Source organism: Pelobates fuscus, chromosome 3 (genome assembly GCF_036172605.1).
Source record: "Pelobates fuscus isolate aPelFus1 chromosome 3, aPelFus1.pri, whole genome shotgun sequence".
NCBI lineage: Eukaryota > Metazoa > Chordata > Amphibia > Anura > Pelobatidae > Pelobates > Pelobates fuscus.
This window is the reverse complement of record NC_086319.1, coordinates 16274505-16291433: the sequence shown is the minus strand read 5'-3', so window position 1 is coordinate 16291433 and position 16929 is coordinate 16274505. Positions and strand designations below refer to the sequence as shown.

At 40.8% G+C, this 16929-nt stretch overlaps 2 protein-coding genes across 6 annotated transcripts in view; one reads left to right on the top strand and one right to left on the bottom strand.

The window, feature by feature from the left end:
- The window catches only part of DNM1L (dynamin 1 like), a 44638-nt gene extending 36059 nt beyond the window's left edge, over positions 1–8579 (top strand). For 4 of the 5 annotated variants that reach the window (XM_063446758.1, XM_063446756.1, XM_063446757.1 and 1 more), the window contains 4 exons: positions 729–902; positions 3712–3821; positions 6439–6598; positions 7216–8579. In XM_063446758.1, the coding sequence (XP_063302828.1) occupies positions 729–902; positions 3712–3821; positions 6439–6598; positions 7216–7272 (501 nt within the window). In that variant the 3' untranslated portion in view covers positions 7273–8579. The remainder of the gene's footprint in view (positions 1–728; positions 903–3711; positions 3822–6438; positions 6599–7215) is intronic. The other variant, XM_063446759.1, reaches the window with a different exon arrangement.
- Positions 8580–9354: 775 nt separating this feature from the next.
- YARS2 (tyrosyl-tRNA synthetase 2) lies at positions 9355–14944 on the bottom strand. The gene is made up of 5 exons (XM_063445060.1): positions 14109–14944; positions 12211–12378; positions 11317–11472; positions 10363–10533; positions 9355–9877 (listed from the first exon to the last, which is right to left on the bottom strand). Exons 1-5 carry the CDS (start codon positions 14846–14848, stop codon positions 9718–9720), a joined length of 1395 nt encoding a protein of 464 aa, XP_063301130.1. The 5' UTR covers positions 14849–14944; the 3' UTR covers positions 9355–9717.
- Between the last annotated feature and the right edge of the window lie 1985 nt (positions 14945–16929).

Here is a 16929-nt window from a genome sequence, read left to right as displayed (position 1 = left end):
TTGCATAAGATACTGTACACTGTACATTACACAATCCCAGGTATTTTGGATTTTTAAAGCAGGATTTTGGGAGTAAGCTTCTGAAAATGCAAACGGCACGCAAACCAACGGAATGTTCCTTCTGACTGCACCAGTTTTCCAGAGCTGGAATTAATCTTTATAAAGAAGCTTTAACAAGCCTAAAATGCAAAGTGATCAATTCTAATAGTGCATCAGTTTCAGAAGGGTTTTCGTGCTGAAATGCTTGCCTTATAGGGAACAGGTTGACAAGGTCATTGGGACAGTTCCGTGATGTGGGGCTTACCATGCGAGGAGCAGGTTCTGTCATAGGGATAAATCATCACTTATATTAGTGGATTCACATTGGCTTGTTGGTTTCTAGCCAATCAGAATGAAGTTAGGAGTCAGATCCCCGGTTTCTGATCAATGTGCTGGTCTTTGTTTTATTGAAAGTTTGTAAACCATTCTGTTTAGATCAGTCCACGTTAAATTATATTTCTTATCATGTTTACAGTCTGATGCCATGCCATGTTCTGTGATATATGGAAAAAAAATCAGGGTTATTCAGTAGTGAGAATTCCAAGTAAAATTCAAATTTATGGTCAAAGGGGCCGAACGGAAAAACATTTGGCCATGCTTTCAGCTCCGCTAATGTAGCCTTAAATTAGAAATCCCCTTAAAATCTCCCTTTAGCGGATAACCTTACGGATCGTGTCCTTTTATTGTAGGCAAGTCTGTCGGGGTCTACCGGGGATAGTGTCGTGGACGCTGGAACAGGCAATTGGAGGGGGATGTTAAAAGCCTCCAAAGGAGAGGAGCTATTACTGGAGGAGAAAAACAAGAATCTCCCTCCTCTCCCGTCCAGCCCTATGAGGGGACATGCTGTTAACCTTCTGGATGTGGTGAGTCCAATTATGTAGACTCTCTTTTTTGAGTGTGTGTATTAATTGACAAATACTACAGACCAGATGCTGGGATTCCTAGACAGTCTGTGTCACGGCAAGGGTGCATAATTTATTATTACACTATGGAATATTGCTATTTAATATAACTTGTGTAGTGTATCAATAATTTGACCCCTGGGTAGAGGACAAATGGCAGAAAGAAATTGCTCTTTTGATCAAAAGGGGCTTCTGCAAGGTGTGAAAAGGATTGCCCTTTTCGATCTATCAAAGGCCCTGCAAGGTGAGACATTTTACACTTGAGTCACCTGTATGTCTAGTTTCAATGTAAGCCGGCTGACTTTGACCATATGGCTTGAAACTATCAATGGATCGTTCAATCCTTTGATATGGTAATGGTATTAGTTTCATGAAGACTAGTATGTTCTAGTATCATATCCAAGAGAAACCGTAATACTTATCCACAGATTAATAATTACGCCTCATTTTTATTATATTTAGAATGGGACAAGCACAGCCTTTTAATAAATTCTAAACATCACTTATACAGCTTAGACCGGGTGGCAGGGGTTGTGATGTCTGCTATATTAGGTCACACGTAAGTCATGTGATATAACCCTGGAATGGGAAAATGGTTACAAATTTATAGAGGCAATTATTTATGTGGAAAGTAAAGAAGAGATCATCAAACCAAAAGTTTATATATGGCTTGTTGTTTTTTTGGAGTGGCTACTTATTGTGTCTATAGGTACGCCTTATCTCCGCCTCTGGAAAGGCTGGGAACTTGAGATGATTCTAAAGGGTATATAACAAATGATATTAAAAGGTCTTGGTATGCTTGCTTGGGGCCAAGATCTAATTTTGAGTGAGTCACCATCCTTCCTTGCCAGAGACCCCCTGGGAAGAAGTTGTACTTTGAAAACCCAAGTGAGTAATTAGGACTTCTGTATTTTATACTTTTTGTTTTTATCTGTTGTTGGTGTAAATAATTTGTTTAGCATATATTTTTTGTATGCACTGTGGCTATTTTCTGCTCGTAATAAACATTAATTTATTAAGTTCTGCGTTTGTCTGGTTAAGAATCACGTTACCTGAAGAGACTGGTTAGTATTTTTTGCAATTCCTTAAATATTGTGCCAAGTAATATCTGGTGGGTTTTATTATTTATTTACCTGGGGGACAAAGGCACCCCATTTATAAATTGTCTTGGTGGTGGCAGCGTTAAGATAGTAATAGTGATATTATTATGTTTAAGTGTGGGTGGTGTTACGGGGGATTTTGTCATTATTTCCGGTCTAGTGCAGACAAATAGTGACCTTTAACCCTTTAACCACCACAACTACGTCACACACCCTCTTGGAGTAGGGTGTGTTCGTGACACTCGGTTATGGTTTGTATTGCCAAATTTATGGATGGATTTTGAAATTCACCAAAAATTAAGCCTGAAATTTTCCTTAAAGTGGCAGTGTCCACAAAAAGCAATGTGTTCTGAAATGTCCTTTAAATGTTGCAGAAACTGCAGTTGAATTTATGTGCCTTCAAATGCATGAAGGGAAGGGGCATAGGCGATGAGTTAAATGTGATTTGTGCAATATAATTTAGTTGCGGTGGTTTTTATATTTTGTTTCTGGCATCGGCATTTTCTGCAACAATCTACGGTAGAGCAGGGCTATTAATACAATGACCTAGGGTGAAAAAAGCTTTAAATATACTGATGAAATGACTACCCTTGTCTTGTGAGCTTACACTCTGAATACCAAATTTAATGATTACTCAACCGTTAATGAAGTGTTCAGGTTCGGCATTGTTGCACACGATTACCGTTATCGATGAGTTGTCAGGAATTGAAATTGATTCCATTGCTGGTCTATAAGAAGAATGTGGTGGGGAGTGGCGATCACCGTTATCGATGAGAATTGTAAGGAATTGAAATGGATCCATTGCTGGTCTATAAGAAGAATCTGGTGAGGAGTGGCGATCACCGTTATCAATGAGAATTGTCAGGAATTGAAATGGATCCATTGCTGGTATATAAGAAGAATGTGGTGGGGAGTGGCGATCACAGTTATCGATGAGAATTGTCAGGAATTGAATGGATCCATTGCTGGTCTATAAGAAGAATCTGGTGGGGAGTGGCGATCACCGCACATGTGCTATAGTTCCCCAATGCTTGTCTATCCTCCGCAGTCTCAGCTTTCAGCCCCATTGCCATGTGTTGCTTTGTGTTCATGCCAAACGCAAAGCCTCTCTGATGCTTTGCCTGGGCAAACTCTGACATCTGTAATTTGTTGTATTTGTGGAGATTGTGCCTGCATAAATACATATTTTTTACATTTAGCTGCCATTTTTAGGAAACTGCATTCCTAAATATGCCAAGATGATCTTTGCACATACCCGGGAGCAGGTGGTTTTTTTTAACAACTTTATCAGTTTCCGTACCTACTGAACATGACAAAAAAATGTATTTGAAGATTATATGGTATCACTTACCTTGCAATACATTGGCATAGAAACACAAATATTTGTGAATTGTGACGATGACTATATGAAATGTATGTAATTGCTTTAAGTATCTGTAAACCTTAAATCGGTATATAAAACTGCTGTTTTATCCTGTAATGTACTTTCTGTGCATCTCGTATTTCTAATAGATTCTGTACTGTTTTATTTTATTTTTTATTGGAAATAATTATTTAATGAAGGGGTTAAAACTTGTCTAAGAAGCATATTGTAGTATAAGGTACAACATGTACAAATAGTGTGGGCTAGTACTTTAAATAATCGCTGTATTTTCTTCCCAATCCCCCAGCCAGTGCCAGTTGCCAGAAAGCTCTCCGCACGGGAGCAGAGAGACTGCGAAGTGATCGAGCGACTCATTAAATCCTATTTTCTTATTGTCCGGAAGAATATTCAAGACAGGTGAGGCGACAATTTATGGGACGTTGCCGGGCCCATTGAGGATGACAGTACAGGTTTAATACTCCATGAGCTGACAGGAAATAAAATCATTGGCAGATTTGGCTCCAGTGACCTGAATATTGCCGCTGCGTTTTAATTCATTGAATGTTTAGTGAATAAGCCCCTTAACGATGGACAAGTCTTGAAATGTTGTGTTCTAGATCTAATGTAGAACATGGATAGCTTCAAACTGGAACCGAAGAAATGGGCGTCTAATGCTAGTTGTCAGAATAGCCATGGAGGCATTGGAGAATGCTGGGTAAACGGCCAGCCTTGTCTCACGCTGCAACAAAAAAGGAAAACTTGCCTAAAGCAAAACCGTATTTCTGGAATGCACATGGTTGGTTACTTTAAGCAGCCATTGTGACGGGGACCAGACTTGACTGTGCTATAATATAGAGCTGGTAGTAGGTGCAAGTCTTGCAGCGTCGCCAACAGGAACTCTGATGAATTCAAGAAATGTTCAAGGTCCATGTTGGGTAGATTACAGCTTGTGAAGTGATGATCAGGACACAGTCTGATACGGTTATTCACTATGTGAATTTTCAGGAATTCATACTGGATTTCACATTTTCGGCCAGACAATTTCCAGCTGAACTGAAAGAATCCCACAAATCGTCTGTTTCAGTTTTAATCTAGAATTCCCAAGAGCTCACACTTTCAGTGACTATTTCTGTCAGTTCCTTCTTGTGGTATTAACCTCCTCCATGTTTGCTGAAGCAATTGCTGCCTTGTGGGGTAACTCAAACTGTGTCTGTCACGGCTAAAGTCCGAGATCTCCATTTATTACAAAGTGGTTCACTCTAAATATATACACGTGGCACATAACCACTTTATTGTTGTGGAGGGAGGGAAGGAAGGAGGAGGGGAAAAACACCCTTTCATAGTTACATGATTGTCTAGGCTGAAAAAAAAGACTAAAGTCCATCTTGTTGAACTGTAAAGACAATTTTTTATGCTTTTGATCCAAAAGAAGGCAAAAAAAATAAATTTTAGTCATTTCCAATTATGCCACAAAAGGGGGGGGGGGAGGGGGGGAGAATCCTTCCTGACTTCATAATGGCAATTGGATTAGAACCTGTTTACATACATATCAATAACATATTTGTAAAAAAAAAACAGATAAAATTAGTATCTTGTAATACCGACACATAGAATTCAAAGTTGAGTTGTGATATAGGGGTTAAAGTGACATGAGTGCAGATAAGACAGGTTTAATAGAACATAGACACCATTCTTGCAGAGGTGGCTCTTCTGTCAAACCTGTCTATGTTCTATTAAACCTGTCTTGTCTCCACTCATGTCGCTTTAACCCCTGTATCGCAACTCAACTTTGAATTCTATGTGTCGTCTTGCTCAGAAATACTTCAGACTTTGGAAAGGGAGGTTCTCCCGAAAGCTTGTCATTATCTTCACTTCAAGATCGTTTGTAAACAGATTAAAGAGAAGTGGACCCAGGACAGAACCCTGAGGCACTCCACTTAACACTTTTGTCCATTTTAAACATTTTCCATTTACAAATTCTCTCCATACTCTTTAAGCCAGTGAACACGATATTCCGTCTAAACCAACTGGTTTCAGTTTTAATAGTAACCTTTTGTGTGGAATTGTATCAAATGCCTTGGTAAAATCCAAGTAATCATGTCTACTAGATCACCGTGATCTATATTGCTAATAACTTTTTTTTATAGAACGCAATTAAGTTAGATTGGCATGGACCTGTCTTTCCTAAGACCATGCTGTTTCCTGCTAATTTTATTGTTCAAAATAAATTATTGAATATTATCCCTTAACCAGCCTTTCAATTAATTTCCCAACCACATCATGAGTCTGTAGTTTACCGTTTGAGCTTTTGAACCCTTTTTAAATATCGGCACCACATCTGCTTTTCTCCAATTCTCTGGTACAATTCCTGAAATAAAAGAATCCTGAAAATTTTAAGTGGTGATATGGATATTTATACACTAAGCTCACGAAGCATGCGAGGGTGAATACCCTCTGGCCCTAGGACTTTGTTTACATTAACTTTATTTATTTATCCTGTGTTAACCAATCATCTGTTTGCTGTAAGCCTTTTGTAACCTGAATTTGCAAACCTTCAGCCATATATTCTTCTTCCCTTTTGGTTTTGTTTCCCTTATAACCTTTGTATATATGGAGAGTCCTCACCTATAATTTTTGTTCAATCATTGTGATTGTGTAAAACACTTATTTACGCAGCTATGAATGTAATAAATAGTAGTGGAATGTAACACTGCAGCACAAACCATGCAGTGAATGAGCGCCCCCATGTGGTATTCTGGAGATCTCATATGGATTTTGGCAGATGTGAAACGCTTTCATCTCCCAAGTTTTGTTTTTTACTTGCTGCTATAAGGGGGGTTGTGCATTCATTCATGTCGCTCCAATTATGAGATTTTTTTTTATCTTCTTTTGTATTATTCCCTGTAAGTTGTGCAGATTTCAGATAAATGTGTTTATTTTTTTGTCGGAGCAGTGATATAACTAAAAATCAGCCAAAATCAACTAATGGTGCTTTTTCTTTCTGCATTATTTAACTGATGCTGTTTGTCCCCAGCGTGCCAAAGGCTGTGATGCACTTTCTGGTGAATCACGTGAAGGACACCTTGCAGAGTGAGCTGGTCGGCCAGCTCTACAAATCTCTACTGCTGGATGACCTGCTAACGGAGTCCGAAGACATGGCGCAGCGCAGGAAGGAAGCAGCGGATATGTTAAAGGTAATAGGGAAAAAAAATCCAGAAAACTGCGAACATGCCTCTAAACTTACTGGAGCAAATATATTTCTGTTCTAAAGAATGTAATTTAGATTTAGATTAGAGGGGTCAATTGTGGGAGCAAGGAATGTATGGAGACAGTCTGTTCACTGAATAAATGCTTGAAGAGGGGATATGCGACTAGAAGTCTACACCTGCGCTCTAGTAAGGCTAGTCTAAATTAGACCTGTGGATAGACTGCATGTATTCTGTATCTTTAAGGAAAATCAAAGAAGAGACTTAACAAATTGGAAGTAAATTCTTTTCTTCAAACGGTCCCTGGTGCAAGTTAGGGAGCTCATGGGGAGAGCTCTGGGTAGAGATTAGAATGTTTTTTGTGCCACGTCTGTTTTAATATGATGCAAGCGTGTTTGTGGGTACCGTGGGTGTGTACGAGGTTCTGTGTGTAATGTGACGTGGCTCATGCTTTGCTAAAGGTTTGACTGAGGATGCCATCAGGATATTATGGGTACTCCGTGTAATGAATGATACATGTGCCAGCTGGGTGCCCGACCATTGATAGCACTGCGGTTTGTGATGATGTCAGTGTCACACCTGGTTACATCTTTTCTCCCTTGCAGGCACTACAGCGAGCGAGCCAGATTATTGCAGAAATTCGGGAAACACATCTGTGGTGAAAGGAGAACAGGAGGAAAGGAAACAACTTGAAACGAAATGGGCTAGACTAAGATGATTTGGTAGAATTTTATTTATGAAAACCTCTAACCACATTCAATATGTATAGAAAGAATGGATATTAAAGAGGGAATATGTGCTGTATGTAGCAAGCTATACAATCCACACAATAAATATTACGTCCAATTGTTTCTCCCACCCTGAATTCCTTTTGTGATTCAAGCTGATCTAACATTGTGACGTTGTGATTGGAGCACAAAGCATGCTGGGACATCACAATCCCTTATTCAGCGGACAGATTTCCCTGGGTCCACTTAAACGTTTAGAGTGACATTTTTTTTTTTCTCTCCACATATTAATCATTGAAACCATAGAATGCTGCGGCGACCTCTCAAGGACTTAAATATATTTTCTTTTTTAATAGTGCAGTCTGAATTTTATTTTTTTACATTTCAACTTTTTTTTTTTTGTTATCCATCCTTGTTTTCTGAAGTGTTTTGTATTCTAATTAGCACAGACTAAATTAATTCAAAGACGCTCCCTGACCGTGTGCTTTATTAAAAGCTGCCTTTAGTACCTGCTTTGAGGTACCATAGAGTTTCAGGCTCTCCTTTAAATAAAGAGATTTCAGTTATGTAATCTGGCAACCATGAAAATGTTACTATTAAACAAAAACATCTTCAGTTTTGCCCCTAAGCAATTGCCCATCGACACACATTTAAAGTTTTTGCAGCAGAGAGGACAAACGTACATTGTTTGCGAGCAGTCTCATCAATATTATGAAGAATTCTGGGGGAAAGTTCCCATAGTGGATCAGTCACCATGGAAACCAAAAGAATGTTCCTACTGACCTGAGAGAACCCGATGTATCGCCCGATAATGCAACCTAGTTAAACACACCCCTCCAATGCAATCTTTCTGTGTGTAACATTTTGTTTTTGTTTTTTTAATTATTGCAAAAGGTGTCTTGCTGGACATTTTATAGCGTTTGTGTATTGTGACGCTCACTTTTACAGCTTTCCTTGCCACAGAGGTTATGGCAGGACTTTACACAGCTCTGTCCATCTCCCTGGCATGTACAGGTTAACGGAACTGCCATGCGATCAGGAATGAATTACTCATAATATGTCGGCTTCTGCACAGGCTGTGTGTAGGGGGAAGATTCACAACCGGTGGCCTGAGCGCAGAAATACATATCCATGGCTAGCGCCAACGGCAATATTGTTTATGCTGAAACCCTGTCTATGTATGTATGTTTTGAGATGTCTGTTTATCATTGTAAATAAACTGCTTCTGCAGAAAGTGTCAACCAATGTTTTGAGATCACTGCCGTATGTCCTCTGGGTTCCATATCAGACCCATATATTGTGGGCTTGCACGGTAGGTGCCTGGAATGTCCCATTGCACAAACAAGAAAACCAAATCTAGATTCATTTTCATATCATCTGATTTATGCAACAAAACTGAGGTGGAGAGACAGAGGATAGAAATTCAGCTCTGGATTTGTACAGACATTAATGGGATTCATCAGACGCGTAGCTTTCTGGGAGAGAGCAGTATGCAAGTGGAAAGGCTATGGGGGGAATAGAATGCATAAAACTTGAGCACTTAATAGGAAGTCTTTAATCCTATGGTACATACAGCACATGTTTACAGAAGCTTTGATTTGCTCCAAACGGGGACATTCTAAGATGAGCATTTTTCTTGTTAGTAGCACATCGCAGATGAGTTAGACTCGTTTTTTCCTCCCAGGATTCTGTATTGTGGCTACATATATGCAAATTAGGGCCCACAGTTGATTTAATGCCTTTCACTTTCTGCATGCATTGTTGCAGAATTGTTAAAGCATTTAATGGTTTATATACAAATACGACCTGAAATCTAAGCTGGGGAGCAGAATGGTCCTTTTAAAATGTGAAACTTTTATGGCAAAGTCTACACACTGCTTTATAAAAAATTTTTTTTTTTTTAAATGAATAGCTTTTCTACCAAGCAGCACAAAATTATAAATAGATCTGCCTACATCAACACAACAGTATTTGTAAAGAAATCCGATAAACGCTGCAGGAAGAAAAAAAAAAAAAAAAACACTTTGTAATATGGCAAAAGTAAGTCTTATTAGCATATTTGTGTGCAGAAAGATTCTTTCCCAATAGTCTGTGCTGGAAAGACTGGGTTCTGCTCAGTAATGTCAGACCGTACCTGTCTCCCCCCCTCTAATGCAGCTCATTGAGTAGGATTGGGAATGTGTTTTTTTTTCTCTCTCTCAATTGAAAAATCCCTCCCTTCCCTTGATTGGAGCATGCACTCTGAGCTGGCAACACAAATCATGTGTATAAGTAATACATTTATTTACAGAGCAGATCTCACTTAGTGAGAATAGTACAATACAGTGTTCTCTGACAAAGTACCCCAGTCAGAATAAGCGGTATCCACATTTATGGCTCTTATAAGTGCAGCCATTTCAGAATGTAAAAATTCTTCTTCCCAACTTTTATTAGCGAGAGTCCATTTTTAAGAATATGTTGCCCAGGTACCAGGATCTCATCTGGATTTGTGATCTTCTGGTGATTAATGCTCAGACCGCCACGGGTGATGATATCAAACCTAAAAAAAAAAAATTACATTGTGGCATTTTAACCCAGTACTATTTTGGGCACCAGTTCTCAAAGAGCACATTGTGGAACAGGAAGAAGAATAGCACAGAGGGGGCAGGGAGGATTTAGTTAAGAAAGAACGCCTAGTAAATGGTTTCATTTATGCTAGAATGCACCCAATCATACTAAGAATTCCATGTCCTCCAAAGAGTTGAAGGATATTACACCTACTGCTGAAAGGGGGCTCTCTATGACCAATATAAACATAGAATTTACTTTAAAAAATATTAAACATCAGATATGGAAGTTGGTAAATACTGTGGAAATTTGCTAATTTCTTTTGTCATTTTCAGTTTTAATTGGAAATAGTTTCAAAGTAGGTTTTTGTTTTGCTTGATCCTGAAAATCAAAGCCCTCTTCCTGTTGGAGGGTTTCACCTGGAGTGGGTGCTAGTCACACAGGGTAAATGTAAACGGACACAACCTTAAATCTTACCCACGTGCGCCCTCCGGGATGGCAGACACTGCCAGGCAGGCATCCAGTACCCTAGTACCCGGTTCAAAGAGTGATTCAGTAAAAGGAGCTTCTTGGAAGAGTTCCTGCAACTCCTGGTCAGACATGGCTTCCAGAGCATCAATTCTGCTATGATATAAAGCATGCGTACACCTGGAAGATAACCAACCATCACATAAACAATGACAGATCTGAAACGTGAGGGGCTCCGTGACAGAAATAATTATATGTATGGTTATTCATTGTATTTTAGTCAAACTGGCTAAACGGGATTTGACATGTAGGCAGCTGGTGCAATAAGATTCGAAAGTTTCAGGCAATAAATGATCAACCACTAAGCACTGGAATTCCTACAACTTTTTATCAAACCATTTTCTCAGATGTCAAATTCCCCATGCATTCGGAGGCTACGGAGATGCTGGTAAATACTACTTTGCCCAAACACACCTTGCTACATAACTACTGCAGTTAGTTCTAATCGTCATGGTTCTTGGAGTGTCACTACTAATCCCAGCCTCGACACCATGTAACCAGTGACACTGCACATACATATACTCCTACCTCCATGACCACATCAAATCCCTAGAGTGGTCATGGTCATTGGAGTAACCCTTTAAGATACAATTTTTACAGGGAAAGTTTCAGAAGACATGTCCCCATAATGGTTATAGCTGTCAATTGTACAAATTATGTTGACCGAGCTAAAGACTAAAACAGAAATAAGTAAACTGTAACGGTAAACACCTTGTTACTGAAAGTGGGGCCAAGCGTAATCCACTCCACATTTAACCCCTTAAGGACCAAACTTCTGGAATAAAAGGGAATCATGACATGTCATGTGTCCTTAAGGGGTTAAACATGTTGCAGCTGAGGAAGCGTTAACCTTCTCAATTCTTACATGTGATCCTACGGATAGTGAGGATAATCTAATGCTACCTTTTGGCAGATTCCAGACCCTCTTTCCCATGAACGAGTTTTGTAACCTCCGCAGCAAGTCTTTTCTGGGGAACTCTCTTCTCAGGCTCCTTCACATGTTGCTCCATTAGTTTTTCAATCTCCTCAAGTGGAAGGAATGTGAACAGCTTCAAAAACCTTGGATAAAGAACACATTGCATGGCTTAGTATTCTGTCTATAACAGAACTGTAACATCTGTTTGATCCAGGAATTCCCAATATCAATGCAATATGGAATACAAGGATTGATTACCTCCAGAAACTGTACACGTATTATTTCTTACTGTGTAATAACAGTTCAGGTGACTGCCCATTCCCAGCATGTTGGGCGTTTGGGGAAGTTCTAAATACAGTCACTGAATCATTGTAACTGGCTGCTTAGAGTAACACTAACTAAGGAACACCTTAGTTATATTTTAGGCTTAATTCTACACTTGGGGGCCGCAGGTTAGACAGGCCTGTTCTACAGCCTTGTTGTTGAAAGCAGTGCGGTTTCCATTTAGCAATTTCCATGCCTACAAGTCGCTGTGAGACACTGTTACTAGGGGCTTCGGACTAGAATAAGTGTTATAACCATCATCCAGTGTGTGAAGCCAAATATTGTATACATCTAATGAGAAGTATGTCCCAGTGTTGCATTATAGGCAAATGTAATTGTTTTTTTAAGGTTTATTTTTAATTTCTACACATGGCCCAGAAACATATTTAGTTAATATAGACACGCTTTACTAATTGTTCCTTTGATCCATCAATATTGTTATTTTAATTGTTACATTTTCATGAAGGACAAATCATCTAATAGCCAGGGTTTATAAACTGCAAGTAGCAATTACTACTCCCAAATAAATGCCATCAGCCATATTTCCTCCAACTTACCTCTCAACGCTGCTGTCCTTCTGCCTCACAAAAAACTGATAGAAATCGAATGGAGATGTCCGTTCTCTATTCAGCCAGACAGCATTCCCTGCAGATTTCCCCAGCTTGTCCCCTGTGGTATTCGTAATAAGAGGCAACATGATCCCAAATACATCTTCACCAGTCACCCTATAAAGGAAATTTCAGCAATATGTAATTTAACCATAATATTAACAAATGCTAATAATGTCAAAACAAACTTGCCCAGTTTGTGCCACCCAAACATCACACAACTTGATGTTTATTTAGATGCAGATAAATTAGTGGCCCGACATGAGTGTGCTCAGTTCGGTTGGGTGCCACCCACTAACATACAGCACAGTATATTTACTGTGAATAATTCATGGCCAAACGTGAGCCTGCCCAATTTGTTGTTGTCCCCACTAATACTGCGCGCATTATAATTACTTGTGGCTGGATATGGTGTTGCCCAGTTGGTTGGCGCCTGTCAACACAGTATGCAGTATATTTAATTGTAAAAACAGTTGAGGCTGGGTAAGAGTTTGCTAAGTTGGTCCTTTCTCCAATAGTACATGGTACACATTACATTTACTTGGGAATACATTTGTGGCTTGGAATTAGGTTGCCCAATTGGTCCATATCTCTAATAATACACGTCATGCATTATATTTACTTGTAGATAAATTCATGACCAGACATGAAGTTGCCCAGTTGGTCCATACCCCAATAGCACAGGGAACATTTTATATTTACTTTTGAATAAATGTGAGCCAGTCATTAGCTTGCCCTGCATTGTATTAACTTGTGGATAAACTCATGGCCGGACATGAAGTTGCCCAGCTGGTCGGTGCCCCTAATTATACATGGCCTGCATTATATTTACTTGTGGATAAACTCATGGCCGGACATGGGGTTATTTAGTTGGGTGGTTCCCCCAATAATACACGGATACACGGCATGCATCATATTTACTTGTGGATAAACTCATGGCCGGACATGGGGTTGCCCAGTTGGTCGGCATGCATCATATTTACTTGTGGATAAACTCGTGGCCGGACATGAGGTTGCCCAGTTGGTCGGTGCCCCTAATAATACACGATACACGGCAAGCATTATATTTACTTGTGGATAAACTCGTGGCCAGATGTGAGGTTGCCCAGTAGGTCATTGCACCTAATAATACACAGATATATGGCATGCATATATATTTGTGAATAAACTCGGGACCGGACATGAAGTGGCCCAGTTGGTTGTTGCCCCTAATGATACACAGCCTGGATTATATTTAATTATGGATAAACTCGTAGCCGGACACAAGGTTGCCCAGTTGGTCGGTGTCCCCCAATAATATTTTTACTTGTGGATAAACTCGTGGCTGGACATGAGGTTGCCCAGTTAGTCGGTGTCCCCCAATAATATTTTTACTTTGGGATAAACTCGTGGCTGGACATGAGGTTGCCCAGTTGTTCGTTGCCCCTAATAATACACAATACACGGCAAGCATATTTACTTGTGGATAAACTCGTGGCCGGACATGAAGTTGCCCCTAATAATACACGGTTACATGGCATGCATTATATTTACTTGTGGTTAAACTCGTGGCCGGACATAAAGTTGCCCCTAATAATACACGGTTACATGGCATGCATTATATTTACTTGTGGATAAACTCGTGGCCGAACATGAGGTTGCCCAGCTGGGCAGTGCCCCCAATAATACACGGATACACGGCATGCATTATATTTACTTGTGGATAAACTCGTGGCCGGACATGAAGTTGCCCCTAATAATACACGGATACATGGCATGCATATTTACTTGTGGATAAACTTGTGACCGGCATGAGGTTGCCCAGTAGGTCATTGCACCTAATAATACACGGAATGCATTATATTTACTTGTGGATAAACTCGTGGCCAGACATGAGGTTGCCCAGTTGGTCGTTGCCCCCCAGTTGGATCTTACAGCCGTGCTGCTGGTGAAGGTGGTAGAAGTCGTACGCTTGGAACATCTGGTAGAGGAACTCGGTGAGACTCATGCCATCAGGGGTCTTCAGGCGGCTCTGGACACTGTGCCGGCTAAGCATGGTACCCATTCGGAAATGGCGGCCCACCGAACTCAGGAACTCTATGGGCTGGCGGTTCCGGTACCAGGACGCGTTGTCCAGCACGTTGAAGGTGGCCCCTGGCTTGGCGTGGCCCCCATGCAGCACCTGGTAGTTCTCAAACACCCTGTTCAGGCTGTCCCTGACCCCCCTCACGTTGCTCTCCAGGATCTCGGGGTTCAGGGGTTCCCTCTCCAGGCTGCGGCCGCTGGGGTCCCCTATCTGGGCTGTGGCCCCCCCGATGAGGGCGATGGCGTGGTGGCCGGCCCGGTGGAAGTGAAGCAGGCCCAGCACGGCCAGCAGGTTGCCCACATGCAGAGAGTCCGCCGTGGGGTCGAACCCGCAGTACACGGTCTGGGGCCCCGAGAGGAGCAGGTCTGGGAGCCCGGGGCCCTCCGGAGGGAACAGCTCCTGGAACAGCCCCCGCCGGGCCACGGCCGCCAGGAACCCCGGGGAGCCCGACAGGCAGCGGCAGGAAACCCGGGGAACCCGCCAGACCGCTCCTCGGAAAGCGTGCAGCACGGGCGCCGCCATCTTGGGACAGGCAGGTCAGCTGACCGCCACTGAGGCTGCCGGGATATCAGATCATGTGATCAGTGTCAAGGTCACACACAGCTCTGCCTGGGTACCATGGAAATACTGGCCTGGGGAGCTTGCACTCTAATTCCCATCAGCCTCTGGGACACATTGAATGGCTCAGTGAGGGGATTTATAGTATTTAATCTCCAGATAGATTGAGGAAATGCCATCTTTAAATAACACTAATATATCAAATGTAATAAATGATATCTAAGGGTTTTACCGAATTATACACAATAAGAAGATTAATCCCACTGTACAGCGCTACGGAATCTGATGGCACTATATATATATATAATAATAATAATGTGCAGTTAAACAATAGCAGGTTATAAATAATACATTAGTAAGTGTTTAACTTTACATCCTGGGGTTTAAGACCAGACGGCTCAACATGCAAAAACTCATTTCAGGAGTCGCTTTCACCAGCTAATTGATTGTCAGCTAATTGCATGTCTGATTGTGTGACTCCCGGGATATTGTAAATAACTTGCAGGTGTCAGGGAGCCGCTATTATAACGCGGAAGACCCCCAGAACTTCGGGAGAGTTGGGATGTCTGTAAGACTGACTGTTACCCAACATGGCGGAGCTCATTGTATAAAGTTAGAGATATAAAACAGCCGTGGTAGCTAGCCGGGGATGAAACCTGTGACTGAGACACTGTATCTGGAGCCCTAATCACTCCGGTATCTCACCGCCAATACTCATCTCTTTTTGGATAACTCATGGTTAAAGGCTGTCTCTGTGCAGGGTAAAATAAAACCATATGCAGCAAGCTGTCTGATACGCCATATGCCCGAGACACACAGTTTAGTAGACGCCATGCCTTCTGAAGCTCTAGCCAGGCCTTCCACAACTTTAGGAGCAATGACAGGGTTTCCGGTTATATTAATTTTTTTTAAAACAATGGATTTTATTCATTATCCCCTTAGTAACATTTTTCCAAGAATCCATTCATTTGTTTGTCATTTTTGCTCCATTTTGGTGATATATCATTAAGTACATATACACATATTATTTTAATTTAGAGAGATGCTTTATTCTAACACTATATAACACAATAAGAGGTGTGAATAAAAAAAACAAAAGAATGAAGGGGAAAAAAATACTTCACAGCTTTATGGAAAATTTCTACACAACTAGTGCAGCAAAATAATATATTTCAGAATAAATTAATTCCACGTAATTTACAGTTAAATATTTTAGATATGAGCCATGAATGCGATACTATTTGGGACAAATTTAGGCAGACACAACTTTTTAAATGGTGACGTAGCTGCCAATAGCATTTACTGTTGTGTACATCTAACTAGTTAGTTCATTTATTTGTTGTGGTTGTAAAACCGTCTCGGATTTAAGTCAAATATTGGAAGTTATGGGGTAAATATTCAATAGTGAATTCGTTTTAAAGCTAAAGGTGCAAAATTTCATATACAGGGATTGTGCGTTTAATAATAGTTAGATCCAGAAATGGTCCACAAAAGAACACATTGATGCACTTAAAGGGACACTATAGTCACCCAGAACACTTCAGCTCAATGAAGTGGTCTGGGTGCCAGATCCCTCAGGTTTTAACCTTTTCAGATGCAAACATAGCAGTTTCAAAGAAACTGCTATGTTTACATTTGGGGTTAATCCAGCTTCTAGTGGCTGTCTTCCGGATAGCCACTAGAGGTGCATCTGCGACGCTGGTGGCGAATTTCACCTCCATCGCGCAGAGCATCCATAGGAAAGCATTGAGAAATGCTTTCCAATGGACACTTTGAATGTGCGCGCGGCACTTGCTGCGCATGCGCATTCGGCTCCAGTGACGTCGAAAGGGGGAGTTGACATCAGCGGGGGAGGAGAGGTCACCAGCGCCAAGGGAGCCCGGCGCTGGATTAAGGTAAGCTGCTGAAGTGGTTTTCTTAAATATTCTTAAATATCCTTTTCCAACTTGGACAATTTTAGTGTAGTCCCTTCCAATTTAAATTCCATAAGTGTTATACACTAAATGGTAAACGGATAGTAATATACCAGGAATTTAAATTAAGTT

Bases quoted from the DNA above. Each gene is read 5' to 3' on its own strand.
- YARS2 (XM_063445060.1), bottom strand. From the start codon at position 14,848: ATGGCGGCGCCCGTGCTGCACGCTTTCCGAGGAGCGGTCTGGCGGGTT. The intron at 12,379-14,108 runs GTAAATATAATG...TTTCCTTTATAG, and splicing joins GGCCACGAGTTTATCCACAA to GGTGACTGGTGAAGATGTAT. The intron at 9,878-10,362 runs GTAAGATTTAAG...TTTTTTTTTTAG, and splicing joins ATCCCGGAGGGCGCACGTGG to GTTTGATATCATCACCCGTG.